Below are 15,941 nucleotides of genomic sequence, written 5' to 3' on the forward strand. Positions count from 1 at the left end.
CCAGGCACCCAGGGACAGGCAGCATGCCAAGGACAACCCAAGCACCGGAGGCAAGGAGGGACCAGCCCTCACTTACAGGGGGGCCTGCTGACTGGGGGAGCGTGCCTACACTCAGGCAGTTAAGAGTAACCCCAGATTTGACATGCAAGTAGTTGGGACATAAATCCCGCTCTCATCCCAGGTCATGTATCTAATGCTGGAGTAAGCAGGACACACTGGACAAGAGCAGTTCCCAGCCTCTCTTTGTACATGGAGGCATAAAGCACTCAACAGATTCATCAGGTAGATCCCAACAGAAGTCTGGTGAGCCACTGACAGTAGGACCAGCCAGCCCTGCAAGATTATCACCCCAAAGCAGGAGTGCAGCTTTACCCGTGCCCACAATCCTCGAGTCCGCAAAATGCTTAGCCAGGATGGCAGCAAGGCGCATCAGGGTCTCTTCGTAGCCTGCAAAGAGGAGGGAGCAGGGGTCACACCAAGAGCCTGGTGGGCAGCCCCGTGGTCCCAGCATTCCCGTGGACATGGCACAGGCCACGGGATTCATTCCTGCTACAGCTAACTTTGCAGTTTTGTCTAGTTGTCAAAACAGACAGCTGGGAAAGCACATTCATCTCCAACAGAGCCTCAGCCTGCAGAGTCTAAAGCAGATACTCAGAGAAAGATAAAACCATGCAACTCAGTCAGATGGCAAAGGAAAGATGCCTAGTGCAGAAGAGGCTGAGCAACACAAATAACACCCTAGATCTACAGAGAAAAGCCATGTTCAGGCTGCAGGCCCTGATGAAACCTGCTACTGTTTAATTCTGCTGCTCCCTGAATAGCAGGCATAGCCCCTACTTAATGGATGTGAACACTTTGGCTATGTCTTGTTGGTGGGAACAGAAGCTCTTCTTACCTTCACAGGCTCTGGAAAGCACAGAACAATTTGCTAAGAGCTTGCTGGGATCACTTAGTCAGGAAAAGCACGGAACGGGCACGAGGGAATCCACCCAAACACAGACTCTTGGCATCAAGTGGATGGTCACCTCCATAGGAACATATTCAGATCCCAGGGGGATTCGAAAACAGTCCCAATTCCTGCACTCACGTCACATTTTCCCCCACCCAGAGACCAGTAGGTAGTGGTACGCATTACTGGGGCAATCACAGCTTCCAGCATCCCAGCCCATTCCTGCTGCCTCCTTGGAAACAAAACCCACAGCTGCCAGTGATTTTCACTACAACCAAGGCTACGACAGCTTCAAGCAAGGCACGGGCTCCCTGCCTAAGCTCAGCAATGGTCACGGCTCACCGGTGGGTACCTGCTCGAGGAACAGCACTCAGCACCTGCCCCACAGTACACAGACAATATAATGGTGCAGAACATTACAACCAGGAAAGGATGCAGAAGGGATGATGCCCAACTACCACTACTTCACTGGAAGGATGTGGCTTTAGACTTTATCAGGCCAGAATTATCAAGGCCTCCCCATCCCCTTACCTGGAAGTTCCTCCATGCTGTTTACAGGGCTGAAGTAGTTCTTGAGTGCGCTGTAGCTGTTCATAGCCACGCTGAGGTAGAACTCTGGCATGAAAGCGAAAAGTGAGCCCGTCCTGTCGCCATGCTCAATGGTGCGGATGCACACTCGCAGCAGCCAATATATGTCCTGCATCTTCTCCTGGCCAGAGAGAACACAACAATCCCCATTCAGTTTTTTCCAGTTTCTCTTTGGAGTGAGCACCATGCTTCGACCTCAGAAACATCTCTCTCATGACATGAGGCGTTCCTCAGACCACCGCTCTGAGTTCATTAACCAGATGAGATGTTCCTCAGACCACTGCTCCAAGTTCATTAACCGGATCTCTGCCATTCAGTCTTTTCATAGAGCCACAGAAGCGTTAGGTGGAGGGAAAAACCAGAGAACTCTACACCAGCTTCAAGCTGAGAGCATGACTATCACCAGCGTGGCATCAGATGGCTTTGTCTCACTGAGCCTTGAAACCCTCCACGAACTACTCCTTGGTAGGGCATACCTGACCACACAGGCTGCATCGCAAAAAAAAGGCATGCTAGTTTTTATTCCAAGTACACTGGTTGAAGGAAGGCAGGCACTAGCAAACCCGGCATAAATCTGCTGGAAAGCAAGCTGGTCCTTTGTAGGAATTAAATGGGAACAGGCAGAAAGCTCATACCAACCCAGATCTCTGCAATAGGCGGCCACAGCCTTTTGGATTCTGTGCCAGCCATTCAACCAGATTTACTGTCCTGAGGAACATCAGCCTCTTGCTTCTCTAAGCAAAACTCTGGGGGTCCTAAATTAAAAACAGGAAATTTAAGGGCATCTGACATAACTTTAAGCTATACAAACCAAGACCCAAAAAGCCATAAAAAGAGGAAATATTATTTCATGCCCTTACTCATTATTGTAAGTAATAGCAATTTGCATAAAAATAGATGGAAGAGGGTTACATTTCTAATAAAAAAAAAATCAAAATCAGAGGTGCAGATAACTGATTTCATCGCTTAGTGGCTTTTCTTTGGGATATTTACACGGGTTTGTTCTGTAAATTAGACTGAACTAGTGTAAATCAACTAAATTGACTAAAAGACATCTTTATCTTGACAAAAACACAAATCTCAGCTCAACTGTTGCTTTCAGGATAAAAAGGTATTGTGCAGACAACATTAAGGTAAGGAAAGCTGCATTTAGTTGTACTAAGACTCGATAACCTCAAAATGTCATCTCAGGTATTGCCAAGCTAGAAGAAAGCGTGCATCAAGAAAATACAAAGATGTGATTACCCGCAGTGTGATGGATAAAAACACAGCGTTGTAATAAAATAAGCTGAAATGGTCTTCCCACAGGGACGTTTTGAAGGCAGGATTATCTACTTTAAAACTAAGAGTGCTTTTAGGCTGTAGCGCTCCCTTTTGTCTAACCTTGAATCCCTCAGCTCAAACTTAGTGATTAATTCCCCAGAGGAAGGAGCAGCCTCTCCTGTGCCCTGACACCTCAGCACAAGGCAGGACTTCACCTCTAGACAGAAGCCCCTTCCAACCCAGACAATTCTATGATTCTACGATCAGCATCAGCAACACCTGCACCACTCATACAGATGTGTCCCTCCATTGCACGCAAGTCCAGGGACACAGGAGCCTGCTGGGTGGATGTCTCCATCAGGAAACAGCAGAGAGCTGTGACGGGTGTGAGACGGAGCCCTGAAGGTATAGGCAGTATGGACAGGCTCCTCTGCGCAGCCACACTCCTCTCCAGAACAAGCTCGCTCAGCTCCTGGGGCACATTCCACAGCCCAAGCCAGCTAGTGACCTGCTCTCCCTGCCAGCCAAGCAGGCCAAGGCAGGAGCACAAGGCTGTAACCTTCACTCCCAGATGCTGCTGATTCATCCAGAAAGGTGACACCGCGCTCCCGATGGGAGGCGGGCACCCGAGTTTAATATGACAATAGATCACCTAGAGACACGAAGCGTGTTTCTGCATGGGCCATCACAGCGACCCCTGCAATGCACACTGGTAGTGCCCCTCAGCCTTTTGAGAGCGGTCTGGGAAGAAAGATTTATTTTCCGGCAAGCGTGAGCTATGCTAATGCAGCTGGAGAGCTGGAGCACAGCACTGTGCCTTGGAGTCCTGCTCTGGGAGTGAAGGAGGGGACAAGCAAAGAGCGCATGAGTCAGGATCAGCCACTGCAGGTCTGCCAGACGTGCTCGTAGGAACTACCACTCCTCCCCACCCTCTTTACATCCCTGGGACACAGGCAGAGACCCTGCTGCCACTGCGCTTTCAGGGAAACGTGTTTTCTTCCGCAGCACAAAAAAGCTACAGAGACGGGGCAAGGCAGTGTGCAAGGGAAGGCAGGCACAGGACATTAGCAAAGCGTAACAGCAAAACCGCTCATGAGAAAACAGACCAGAGACTTTACCCTGGAAAACGGTGAATACAGGGGACAAAGGGACAACGTGTGCAAAGAGACGCTGCATTACTAAATGCAGAATGCACTCGCTCTTTGTGGGAACCCAGCGAAGAAGGGGAGAACACCTGAATAAAACCCCCTAGACCTGGATACTGAAGATCTCAGGAAGAGCAGCACTAGTGAGCCCCCTCTGTGACACACAGCACAGCTCAGGGAAATGGTTCACAGTAGCCTCTATCCTCTAGACGTGCCCTGAGAACTGAATCTCCCTTTGACCTGCACCCTTCTGTCCGCAGTGCAGAGGCCTGATGCCTCAAGAGACAGCCTACAGAGCCACGCACAGCTCAGAACAGACTGGGCTGTGTCCTAACAAACACTACAGGACCAAGCCTGGGAGAGGATGGGGTACAGGCCTGGGAAGGAGTCTCTGATGCCCAAGAAGAGAAAAACAAGCCTGACAGATCATCGGCATTGCTCCAACACCAGGGAAAATGACACTTGGGACATGTGAGCCGAGCAACACAGATAGGCTCATTTGCTCGGTCTCCTCTGAGCTGCTCACATTATGCTCCTGCCTACCTTTGAATAAATGGTGACATTTATCCAGGCGAGGCGTCGGCTTAGGTGATTGAGCTTCTCGGAGAAGACCTTTTGGCTTTTCAGCAGTTCCTCATGGATGTCTCTCCTCTGTAAAGAGCGCAGAGATGTGAGGGCAGACGTCACTGCCGTTTATAGCATCTTTTTTCAGAGCTGGACAAACAACGCAAAAGCAAATACCACCTTGTGGCTACTTAGGGAGGAAGGAAAGGGGTCAGCAGCCTTTCTGTGGTGGGAGTGGGAATCAGTGCTACAAAGGGTACTTGCTAGTCTCAGCTGCAGCCCACAAGGCCTGATGCAGATGCTAGTCCAGTGTGGGCAGCAGCTTTAGGGTCAACTAGTGTCAGATACTTTTTAAATGCATCATCAGATGCACTCAGTCTCCAGCAGCTGGAATAGAACAGATGTGTCCCCAGTCCAGCACTGGAGGGTTCCCACCCCAGGAGACCAGCTGCGAGGTGTCTGCAGCACATGGAGGTTTGCAAGCTGCCACGGCTTGTCTGGGAGAAGCTGAAGCAGTCACTTCAGTTCCTCTGTTCCTTGAGGCAATGGTACAATGGGTTGGCACAGTATAAAATGCAGCTGCCAGCTCCAGGCATGGGTTACTAGCCCATCCAAGACATTGCCTGCTCCAAGGCTAGAAATCACCCACTGTGCTTCATTCTTTTTGCCAGATACCGAGGCTCTACCAGAAAAGGAAGCTGGGAATCCAGAGACACTTACCCTCTTTGGGCAGCGGCTGATTTTTTCCTCTGTGTCTTTCAGTGCCATGGCGTATTCATTCACATCATCCGACACACCAACCATCTGAAAATCAAACAGATTCCAACAATAAACGAGGGTATTTTTTAACCTAGACACATAAGCATGCAACCAGATTCCCCATGGGGGCTGAGAGGAGAAGGAAAGGACACACACAGTCACTAAATAAGCAGCAAACAGAGAGTCACTGTTGAAGCGTGGAGGTTGAGGGAATGGATTCCTGCATAGCAAGTGCCGCTTACCTTCCCAAGCTGCTGGTGGACACTGAGGTTGTACATCATCACTATCCCATCCAGGATTTCCAGGAGGGAGTTCTCTGTGATGGGCTGGTCTGGCTCCTCTGGGGGTCTGCCCAGTAAGAGACCTTCATTTCCATGGCTGCCTTCAACTGCAATGCACCCCCAAGACAGGAGAGAAGTTCTCAGCAAGGCATTTTGGCACCTCAGCTTCTGCCTACACCTCTCTGAAGCCAAAGCCCTGCTGTGCCTCTGTAACACAGTGCTCCTTGCAGCCCATGGGGATTCACTAGATACGCTAACACACCATTCCCTGGCTGACCTGCCAGATCTGTGCAAACAGATCCAAGCCATGCAAGTCCTGCTTCCTCGAGCCCTGTACGTGTTTCAGAGGCCTGCCTGCCCCAACCCAACAGCAACGGTGCTGCTACTGCACACATCATCCTCCAGCTGGTCTGTGTTCAGAGCAAGCATGGCTACAGCTGCCTCTGAACAACCTCCCTGCAAAGTCTTGCTGCACTTGTAGGAACCAACGCAGCATCTCCTTACACGCAGAGAGTGACAGCATCACCAGTGTCACGTTCAGGATGGCAAAGTGGTTAACTGTGGACTTGTGGGTATCAGCATGCCCTGGGAATGGGAAGGAGCAATGCTGTAAGTAGATTGTATTCCCCTTGAGAGTACTGGGAGGTGGAAGGCGCCATTCTCCCAGGGACCACCTGGGCCACGCTAGCATGCAGAAGTACTCACTGTCCTCCTCTGTCCGCTGTTCCACATTTAGTGTGCGCACTTTGATCTTCTCCAGGGTGCCGAGAGGCCGCCGCGGGTTCATCAGGCTGACGGCTGCCGTGCTGAGGAAGCGGTTGGCGCGGCCCAGGGTTGGGGAGCTGAGCCAGCCAGGTCTGGCAAGAGCTCCACCAATGGCCAGGGCAGCAGAGGGACGCTGAGACTGAAAAGAAATTAAGGGAGAAACAGGTCTAGCTGTTTGGCTGCCTGCTATTCCTCCTTTGTCCCTGCAAGGATGTTCATACGGATGCACAGTGGCAACTGGAAGCTGAGCAGATACCCTTCCTACCACGGCTAGGTCAGCAGTGACAGGTTAGCAAATGAGTATTCCTTCCTCTAAGAGCACATGCCAGGTACAAGCATCAGATCTGCACAGCAAGAAGCTGCTCTGTTTGCCTCTCAATTGCCTCGCATCCTTTAAAATGCAAGAACCAAGAGTTGCCATGGAGGGGAGAGGGCATATTCAGATCAGTGGATAGTGAGAGAGCAAAGAAAATTTTGCTGATCAAACTTGGTGCATCCAGGAGCTTGTTGATCTCTAGTGATCCTCATGTAAGTGTAGTTGTTTATCTGGTTGCCCAGGGACCGCTTACAGTCCTGGCCCAGCCACTGCCTTCTTCTAAAGCAAAGCCTTTCTAGCCGGAATCTGAGCTTGCTGCCCTAGCACCAGGGCCCCCACAGGTAAATAACAGTATGTGGCTCACCTGTGCTGCTGACGTTGCTGATTCCTCATCTTCATCAAGATCATCCATAGTCACTGCCTGAAGCTCCGCAGGGTCAATCAGGACATTGGCTTTTGCAGCCAGGTCATCTGCACAGAGCACACCAAAGCAGCTGTGAACACAGGAGTCGCCCTCTGCTTCCCACAAGGCAGCCCTGGGCTCATACTCTTTCCTGCTTCTCAGCAGTAGAAAAACAGCCAGCGAAGTTGGATGTTGCATGACAACATGCTCACTTTACCCTCAGCTTCCTTATGCGGAATAGGTCCGCCCTTGCTAACACAGCAGAGACCAAGCAGCGACGGATGCTGCTCACTCAGAACCCATTTCTGCTCCTGGTCCTACCAGCAACAAACAGAATAACTGAGGAACCAGGAGACAAATGCCAGGGCCAAACTGGACTAGCATCGGGAAGGAAACTCAGGGCCTGAGATCATTTGTTAAGCATCCAGCTCTTCAACGCTGTCCCACGATATGTCCCAAAGTCATTAGGACTGCAGATCCCCTCCAAGACTCGGACCAGAAACCATTCTCAGCCCAGAGGAAGGCTGCACTGGTGGTTATGCTGTACAGAGCCTGAACAACACGTCCTCTAGTCCACAGCCCTGTCTTTAAAAGAAAGCCTTGGTAAGAGACCAGAGGAGATTACATGGTTCTCCAGTTAAGTAATCTCATTTTGAACAGCCAGGGATCAACTTGAGACAGGGAAATTGTTTCTAATCTTGCAAACACACTGGGGAAGGAGAAGGGATGTCTGAGCCAAATGCAAGTGCCACTTTAGCCAGAACCCAGAGACAAACCAAGGCTGACTGAACAGCAAGGGGTTTCTAACCCTTCCAAAAGGGATGTTTTGAAAGTCTGTTGCCAGAGTAGCGTGCTGTAGACAACCATACAGCTGCAGTACGTATGCAGAGCTGCCACTGCTTGCCCAGGGTGGTACAGCAAGTAAACCTCGGACTTCCTTCACACCCATCAGAGTCAGGCTGATGGTCAGCATTTTGACAGCCCTCGGCTGGGGTGCAGAAAGAGCACCACACCAGAGGGTATTCCCAGACTACCCCTTCCCTCCACCAGCCACATGCCCCACTCAGGGATAAAAACAGTAAACTGTTAACTTAAAGGATGCTCCACCCAAGAGGGATGGTGTCTTCTTCAGCATAACTTGCACTTCATTAAAATTCAAGTCTCCTCTCTTTAAATTTAATCACAATTCATTACAAACGGCTTCCCCCCTGGGATATCTCTTGGGTGAACACCAGCCAGGACCTGGATGCAGGTATTGGAAATGAGAGCCCTTACCTTTCAGAGTCTTCTTAAGATGAGACAGGAGACCTCCAAGTCGCTGAAGGTCAAAATAATCCACCTTCCCATTATAGAAGAGTTGAGGAGGAATATATGCCTCTGAAGCAGAGAAGGAGATTTGGTTTATTGAGTCCCATGCGCAGGACCCATGCAGACATGTAAGTCCTCCTAAGACAGACCCCAGGGCCCAGGCTGGACTGCCACTGAATGACAACTTTTGTTGTCATAAAAGCACAAGCCATTAAGGTAGACGTGATCTCCACAATGAACGAAGCATTAGATCCATGCAGAAACAGGAGTAACTGATGGTCATCGACAACAAGCCTCCCAGCACTTCCTCCCTCCTAGCCACAGTCACTGGGGGAAACTGGATCACCAGAAAACTCAGCAGCTCTCCACCTGCCTACTCCAGCTCTGTCACTTAGTCCCACAGGATCGTTAAGGCACTTACTGAATCTAGAAAAAGGGTCAGCCTGAAGTAAGAAAGGGAACTGCCAAGCAGATGATGGCGGGACAGCCAAGGCAGGGTTTGAGGGTGGGAAAGCAACTGGCACGGATTCGTTTCCCCTTAATCCCCACAGTATGGGAACAACAAAAACAGACAAATATCTTACCCTAAATTTTGACGATGGGATCACTGAGCTGCCCTCCTACAGACCCATTATCAATACTGGACTCTGCTCCAGAGCATACAGGGGAAACTAGTAAACAGTACCAGTGTCCCTTTGCAAGTCTCAGGTCTGGATGTTAACAGGAATAGGTCTGCACACAGGAATTTCCCAGGGTGACTGGGAACTACAGCCACAAGGTGACAGAAGGCACCAAGACCCATGAGAAATGCAAAACTTCCAGCATCCTGGAAAGCAGTGTCAAGAGGCAAACCCTATCCTAACCACAGAAATGTCCCCAAAGCTTCACCTCCAGGCCTTACCTTCACTGCTCAGCGCGGCAGGAATCTTTGCCTTGTGGCCATCCCAGAAGAAACGCAGGGCAGCGATAAGTCGGTGCAGGAAGCACACCATGTACTCTGGTGGGCACAACACAGTCAAGTTCTAGGGCAAGAATGAGAGTTCAGCCATCAGGACAGGTGTGAAAGTGCATTAGTCCCAGTGGCCACATGGGCAGGCAGAAACTTTCTGTTCACAGCCTTACTATTATCTTTAGCTTCCAGCACTGGGAGAGAGCCCAGCCCCAAAAGCAGGCAGCAGTTTCCACCTCTAGAAAGTCCTGGGCACTGAAACAACAATGTGGTCTGACAGAGGAGATAGTACGTGCTCCACCACCAAAGATGAGGCTGCTCATGAACACAGAAGTGCAGGTGAAGAAAGGGTTTCCTGAAACAGCAGATGCCTACCTTCCAAAGCTGCAGGCCAACAGCCTGACCCAGGGCCAGAAGAACAGTCCTCACCGAGGCAGTAAAGAGGATGCCAAAGCCAGCAGGCCAGCTGTGGCAGAGATCTGCACTGCCGCGCTCCCCGAGTGGTTTTAGGACGTTCAGATCCCACCCAAGGCTGTTCCCACAAACCCCATTCCCATGAATGACTGCATAGGACTTGGATAAGCTGCCTTAGATCTTCTCCCTCCTCCCCACTCCCTGACATATCTAGACCTCAGTTGATCAGTTGCTGCAAGCAGACCAACAAAAAGGGGAAGAGTTCTCAGCCCAAAGGTGCCAGAAAGCAATCAGGATGAGGCTTGTGGGAAGGTTGGCCCTCTGACTTACTCCTCTGTTGCTAGCGTTCTCCTGAAGAAACTTGCGGAATTTGTTCAGGAAGATGTATCTGGAGGCTTCCCCCTATCAGGAGGAAAAACAGGTGGTAAACTGATACCTTACAATTTCTGTGGAGATACTGTAGCAAAAGATCCACAGACCACTCACCCCTCCTCTGTCCTTGTTGTTCAGCAGCAGTTTCAGAATCTGAACTTGGAGACCTTCCACCACTACAAAGGGGACACATGTCTGCCATTAGAAAACAAGCACTGGAGAGCAACCACCTATACTGACCCCAACTGCAGTACCCTAGCCCCAGGAGAAAGGCTACCTCCTCAGCAGAGGGGGTCCAGGGAGAATCGGTGCCAGCAGAATGCTAATCCCATCACTGTGACAATTTTCTCCTCTGCCACCTAGCAATAAATTCATCCACAGCTGAGAAACAATGTCCCAAAAGGGGAATTTTGGTTTGCCTGCGTCCCATGGTGGGATGCTGCACATCTGCGCAGGGGGGCCCCAGCACTCATACCCCTCCACCGGGTAATGGCACGGCTTGGAAATAGCTCAAGGGTTGGTCCCCCTGGTTGCAAAAACGGTATGGGATCTTGGCAATTCCTCTCCTTCCTCACAGACCTTCAATGCGTTTCTTGAGCCGCTGGCAGCCTCTTTCATATGCCCGCCGCCGCAGTCTCTCCTCAGCACTCTCCTCCTTCACCTCCTTACTCTCTTTGCCCTGGTTGGGGGAGAGACACTTATTAGTACATCACCGCACGGGGAAAATGTCTTGCCAAAGGGAGAGCAGAAACCCCCTGAAACAATGTGCCAGGATGTGACCACAGCTGGCAGCACACCTAAACAGGCCCTCCCTGGCCTTGTAACAAGTAAGGGTGGGAGATCTTTCGAGGACACACAAGTCAACCTGAAATTCCTCAGACGCTGTGAGGTTCCTTTCCAAATCTGTTGCCACAGAAAACTCTCCCCCTCCCCTGTCCTAAGCAACACACCCCAAATGTCCCCAACTAAGGGACAATAAAGATGACAGGGCAACGGAGAGGCTACAACTCTCACACAGCTCTGCAGGGTTCATCAATACTAACGCAGCTGGAAATATGGACCATCCAACTTCCTCAGCCAGAAAACGATGGGGACAGCAGGCCACAAAATTTCTTCAGCCTCCTTAGCAGATGTGCCCTTACCTCCTTGGTGAAGCGGTTTGGCCACCACGTGGTGGGAATGAGCTCCTGCAAACCAGCCTCCTCCACACGCAGCGGGCTCTTAATGTAGAAGAACACAACCGAACGAAGCACATCGAAGCTGCAGCCAAGTTAAAGCAAGCACAGAAACTATGGCGGGAAAAGGTACAAGGTGTGTTTCCAGAGCTGTAGTGAGAGACCCCTTTACAAGCAACCACTCAAAGCTCCGCAAGATCCAGAGCTCCCTTGTTCTGGGAGAAGCCCCACGCAGTTATCACAGCAGCTGCCCAAATGCTCACACGGCAGCTGGACTGCTCTGAAAGCCTTTTTGCCCTAGGGGCATTAGAGAAGTCAGGCAGGCAGAAATGAAGTCCTGTGTGTTAGAAGGATGCGACTGTGACCTATATGACACCACTCTCCCTCCTCAAAGCAAGACTTTGTAGTGAATGGCGTCAGGCGGACAGAAGAGACCTGAGAAATTAGAAATGACCTCTCAAAGATAGGGTGGCTTCTGCCTCCCAGGACCTGCAGATCCTTGCAGTCTCCTTGGTTGCATTACTGAGTGCAGGGAGAACTGAGAGGAAGCACAAAGGATACAGAACATTGCTGAGTAGGTATTTCCTGGATTTCTCATGTTTCAAGACTGCAATGGTGAGCCGGAGGTAGTGAATCTAGGGAAACAGGAGAAGCAAAAGTGACTCCATCTACAGAAGAGGATATGACTCTCTAATAGGTACAGCGTTACACAACTGCTCTCTCTGGATCAAAACAAAACCTCATGTACCTTTGGACCAGGGGAACATAACAGAAACCGGCTAATCACAGATTCCTGGGGATTCAGAAGTGCAACTCACTTGTAATCCCAGATCTGGGATGATGGGGGAGAACCTGTAAGCCCGCAGCAGGGACATCAGTAGCTGCTTGAGGCACTCATGCACTTCATACTCCTGAGAAAATAAGGAATGCATTGAACAGTAACAGCATGGAAACAGAAACAGCTATAGTTCCCAGAGCACAACCTTGCAAGAAAGGATTCACTTCTGAACTGAAAAAGCAGGTGCCCTGAACCCACAGTGTTTGTCCATCTAACTCCACAGGAGAAAGTCTGAGCAGAAGTTGGTGCCATCGCTTCGCTACTGGGAAACAAGCTTCTGTACTAGTAAAACCAACCTAGTAGTAATCTACGAAAAGCCAAAGTCTTAGGTCCTATTTAGCTGGGCTGAGTGACCCATCCCCGTATCCCCTGAACCTTCCTAACACACAGTGTTGGCAGAACCAACCCAGAAAGGAACGAAGTTACTCTTGTATAAATGGGATGACAGAAGAGCTGTCTTTTTGAGTCCAACTTATAGCCAACCAGAAGGACAAAAGCCAAATCTTCCTCAAGTGCAGCAGCCCTACCAGGGTGCTCAGCTTCACTTCTAAGATGATGGGCCTGAGGGGGTCATGAAATTTTTCTATTAAATTTTTCTTGACAGCTGGCTGGGCCAGTGCCCATATCTGTTAATTGTTACCCAAAAGAACAGACATGCTGCTCCAAGCAGATCTCTGGCAGTGACTGGCTCTCTGTAATCACCCCAGCACTCCAGCAGCAGAAGCTTCCCAGTGGCTACCAAAGGCCACCCCAAACAAGCATCCCAGGAAAGAGTGACCTCATCCAGCTCGGACAGGAAGAGGCACGGGAAGTTGGAGGAGGCTTTTCCCCCACAGTGCTGGAAGCGGTGAGAGTGCAGTGCCCATTTCCGCTCCAGTCCTGTACACTGGTCTCTTGGGGTACATGGTGGCATTTAAGACTTCCACAGTCACATAAGCATTAACAATATCCAAAAGACCAACTCATTTCTTATTGATGAATTTGATGTTCCCACAAGAACAAAGTTATTCAATATCACCAGTTCCTTTAGCAGCAGGAGAAGCTTAGAAATGCCTTGTTAGCTCATTGCCAGTGTCACCATTACCAATCACTCTGCATTCAACCCTCATTCCCTGGGTGCAAAGCAGCAGCCAGATGAGCTAGGTGAGGGGGTGGTCTACCACAAAAAAAGGGATCTTGGCACCAGGAAGGGAAAGAAGCTGATCACTACCAGCATTTTCTAGGCAAGGCTCCTGTCCTCAGCACCTCCCAGGGTCACCCTGTGATCTCTTGGGAGGAACCAGCACCCTAGCAACTCACCTCCATAAGAAGCCACATGAGATCCAGCAGCTGCTGAATAAGGGGATGGGCGTCCACTGCCCCTCCTCGCTCAAGGATGCTCAACAGGAAGGTCATAAGCACATCTTCCACCAGGTACACCTTGCACTTTAGACAGAAAGCCAGGTCAACAGTCCTCCAAGGCACAGTCACTTCCCAGCGAAAGCTGAAGTTTACCTCCCCTTGCAAGCACAGTAACTAGCACCTACAGAAGCTTGCAATGGGCAGGCAAAACTCACCATAAGAGGGGAGAAATAATTGAAGATGTGGGCTAATGTAATCAACACTGTGGGTTCTCCCTGTAGCTGCCACATGGATGTGTCCTTCTCCACCAGCTTCCCCTCCTGCAATGACAAACCCAGAAAAATACACGGCTCGAAGCCAGCCCAATCCACCCATACACCAATGACTGAGCGAACTGGAGGCCTGGAGCAGCCACTGTTTGCTGTTCCATGCCTGACCGCAGTAAAAACCTTGAACGTGGGAATTTAGGATGGCAAAGCAGCCAGGCCTTTGCCTCTGCAGAACTTCAGTGCAGTCCAGACGTCAGTTACTATCAGCCACATGCATGCACCTTGACAATCTGTTTTTCCAAACGGGTTCAAGTGTATATGTAATTTGTAAATGGGAATCCCTGCAGAGGAGGTCTACTAGTAAAGCAGGCCTCCATTCAAGCCAAAAGCATAGCAGATAGTGTTCCCTACACTTTGGGCATGAATAGATCATCTCTTATCCTCGCAGAAAAAAAGGTTTCTAGCAAACAGTACCACAGCTAGAACAGTTCTCAAGGCAGACTTGCTAGAATTTCACCATCACTGCACCAGGACACCAGTAAAAAGTTTAGGACATGAACAAGCTTCTTTCAAGGCTGCAAAATCAAATCTAGTCGTTCTGACTCCAACAAACATCAGCCCTCGCATACTAGGAACGAAACTTCACAGGACTGAGAGCAACAAAGCCCAGTATGGTTTAACGTAAGTCCTGGAGCTATCAGGATTCCGATTTTGTAATCCAAAGAGCTCCAGGGACGTGCATGCCCCATGCAAATGCATGCAAGCATTTAGATTCTCAGGTGTATGGAAACATCTGAGCTCTCAGCATGTGCTGAGAAGTGCAGAACCACATATTCCAGCATGGTGTCCCACAGATCCACCCAGTGGCATTAGCCTACCATCACATCTATTCCGATATGGATCACGTTCTTCAGGTAGCCTAACAGCTTGCGAGCCTTCACTAGGTCTGCAACAGGAGGATCTTGCAAAGGGCGGTAACCTTCCACTGGATAAGTAGGCAAGTGTTAAGGTAAAATGCAATCTGATTCTTTCAGGACTTCTTTTGTTTGTGCAAGGAAAGGACTGCGTCTCTATTTCACTTTATACCCACACATCCCTCAGTCACAGTTCAAACCACAGTGCCTTCTAAATGGATGATAAGCCACAAGCTCTTATCCCCACTTCCTCAATATTGCAAGCAGCAAGTATTTCACACCACACTTCTGCTCTCATCAGAAAGACCGACCGGAGCCTCCACTACAGCTATCAATAGGCACACCCAGGACTGCTCTGACACGAGCTGCAGGTCTCAGCGGTCGCACAGGAAGGCAGCAGGCAATGCTCCTACCATGTCAGAGGTCCTGCGTGGCTGGGAGGCAGAAGAGACCAGTGGACAAGAGGCTCAGCAGCACAGCAGCATTAGGGTTTCCAAAACTGGAGGGTAAGATTCTTGCAGGATCTGAGAGCATGGGAACAGGCAGCCCCCAGCTGCAAATTCAGAGCTGCCAATTCAGAGCTGAAAGCAAATCTCACTTCAGAAACAGTTGGGGACCAGCACTGATGTTTTTGCACCCTGCAGTTCTGCTCCATCTGAGGGGGTATCTGGTTCTTCTCTCCTTGACCCTGCTCTGGGCACAAGTGCCAACAGAAGAAAGTGAACTGCAGTCAGGTATGTATATTCTACAGCCCCTAAAGATGGTCTCAGGACAGGCTCTTCTCCCTTCAGACCTCCTCTCCCCACACCTGAAGGATATCGGAGTGGACGGCTTCCGAAGTTAAAAGCAACGGACTCTTTGAAGGAGAGGCTGATGGCAGGGAAGTAAGCCATTCCAGCGCCCCTTGTGATGTTATCAAAAGCGGTTCCCAGAGATATGCCGTTCCTGAAAGAAGGAAAATCCACGAGACTTTAGTCACAGCAGGAAGATTTTGAGGTAATCTGGGCAATCCAGTTACCTGTGTTCCCCTCCCAGCAACTTGCCAACACAGACACATCAGTCAGTCGTGCCTCCTGTCACTCTTAACCTGGCACACATGCAAACGTCGCAGCTTTGCTGAGTAACACCATGGGAAGCACAGCAGCACTCCCATTTTCATACGATGGCACAGGAAGGCACTACAGTCTGCACAACATGCAGGGCCCACTCAGCTTCAAGGGCAACCCAAATCCTTACGAGATAACCAACCAACAGGACACTTTAAAGGCAAGTGACATTTTTGGCCCCATCCATTTGATGTTGGTGGAAATAGAAGGATAATGCTCTCA

The 15,941-nt window shown here is 50.1% G+C and overlaps 1 protein-coding gene across 4 annotated transcripts in view; it reads right to left on the reverse strand.

Moving 5' to 3' along the window:
• The window catches only part of RNF123 (ring finger protein 123), a 54,028-nt gene that overhangs the window by 26,462 nt on the left and 11,625 nt on the right, over nucleotides 1-15,941 (reverse strand). For 3 of the 4 annotated variants that reach the window (XM_074602285.1, XM_074602286.1, XM_074602284.1), the window contains 19 exons: nucleotides 15,422-15,558; nucleotides 14,578-14,684; nucleotides 13,646-13,750; nucleotides 13,389-13,514; nucleotides 12,070-12,162; nucleotides 11,813-11,886; nucleotides 11,219-11,336; nucleotides 10,656-10,755; nucleotides 10,191-10,252; nucleotides 10,035-10,106; nucleotides 9,243-9,363; nucleotides 8,309-8,410; nucleotides 6,995-7,101; nucleotides 6,255-6,453; nucleotides 5,511-5,656; nucleotides 5,230-5,313; nucleotides 4,489-4,596; nucleotides 1,481-1,658; nucleotides 373-447 (listed from right to left, as the gene is read on the reverse strand). In XM_074602285.1, the coding sequence (XP_074458386.1) occupies nucleotides 373-447; nucleotides 1,481-1,658; nucleotides 4,489-4,596; nucleotides 5,230-5,313; nucleotides 5,511-5,656; nucleotides 6,255-6,453; nucleotides 6,995-7,101; nucleotides 8,309-8,410; nucleotides 9,243-9,363; nucleotides 10,035-10,106; nucleotides 10,191-10,252; nucleotides 10,656-10,755; nucleotides 11,219-11,336; nucleotides 11,813-11,886; nucleotides 12,070-12,162; nucleotides 13,389-13,514; nucleotides 13,646-13,750; nucleotides 14,578-14,684; nucleotides 15,422-15,558 (2,114 nt within the window). Of the gene's footprint in view, nucleotides 1-372; nucleotides 448-1,480; nucleotides 1,659-4,488; nucleotides 4,597-5,229; nucleotides 5,314-5,510; nucleotides 5,657-6,254; nucleotides 6,454-6,994; nucleotides 7,102-8,308; nucleotides 8,411-9,242; nucleotides 9,364-10,034; nucleotides 10,107-10,190; nucleotides 10,253-10,655; nucleotides 10,756-11,218; nucleotides 11,337-11,812; nucleotides 11,887-12,069; nucleotides 12,163-13,388; nucleotides 13,515-13,645; nucleotides 13,751-14,577; nucleotides 14,693-15,421; nucleotides 15,559-15,941 lie in introns of all 4 variants that reach the window. The other variant, XM_074602287.1, reaches the window with a different exon arrangement.

Source organism: Larus michahellis, chromosome 10, assembly GCF_964199755.1.
Source record: "Larus michahellis chromosome 10, bLarMic1.1, whole genome shotgun sequence".
In the NCBI taxonomy this organism is placed as follows: domain Eukaryota; kingdom Metazoa; phylum Chordata; class Aves; order Charadriiformes; family Laridae; genus Larus; species Larus michahellis.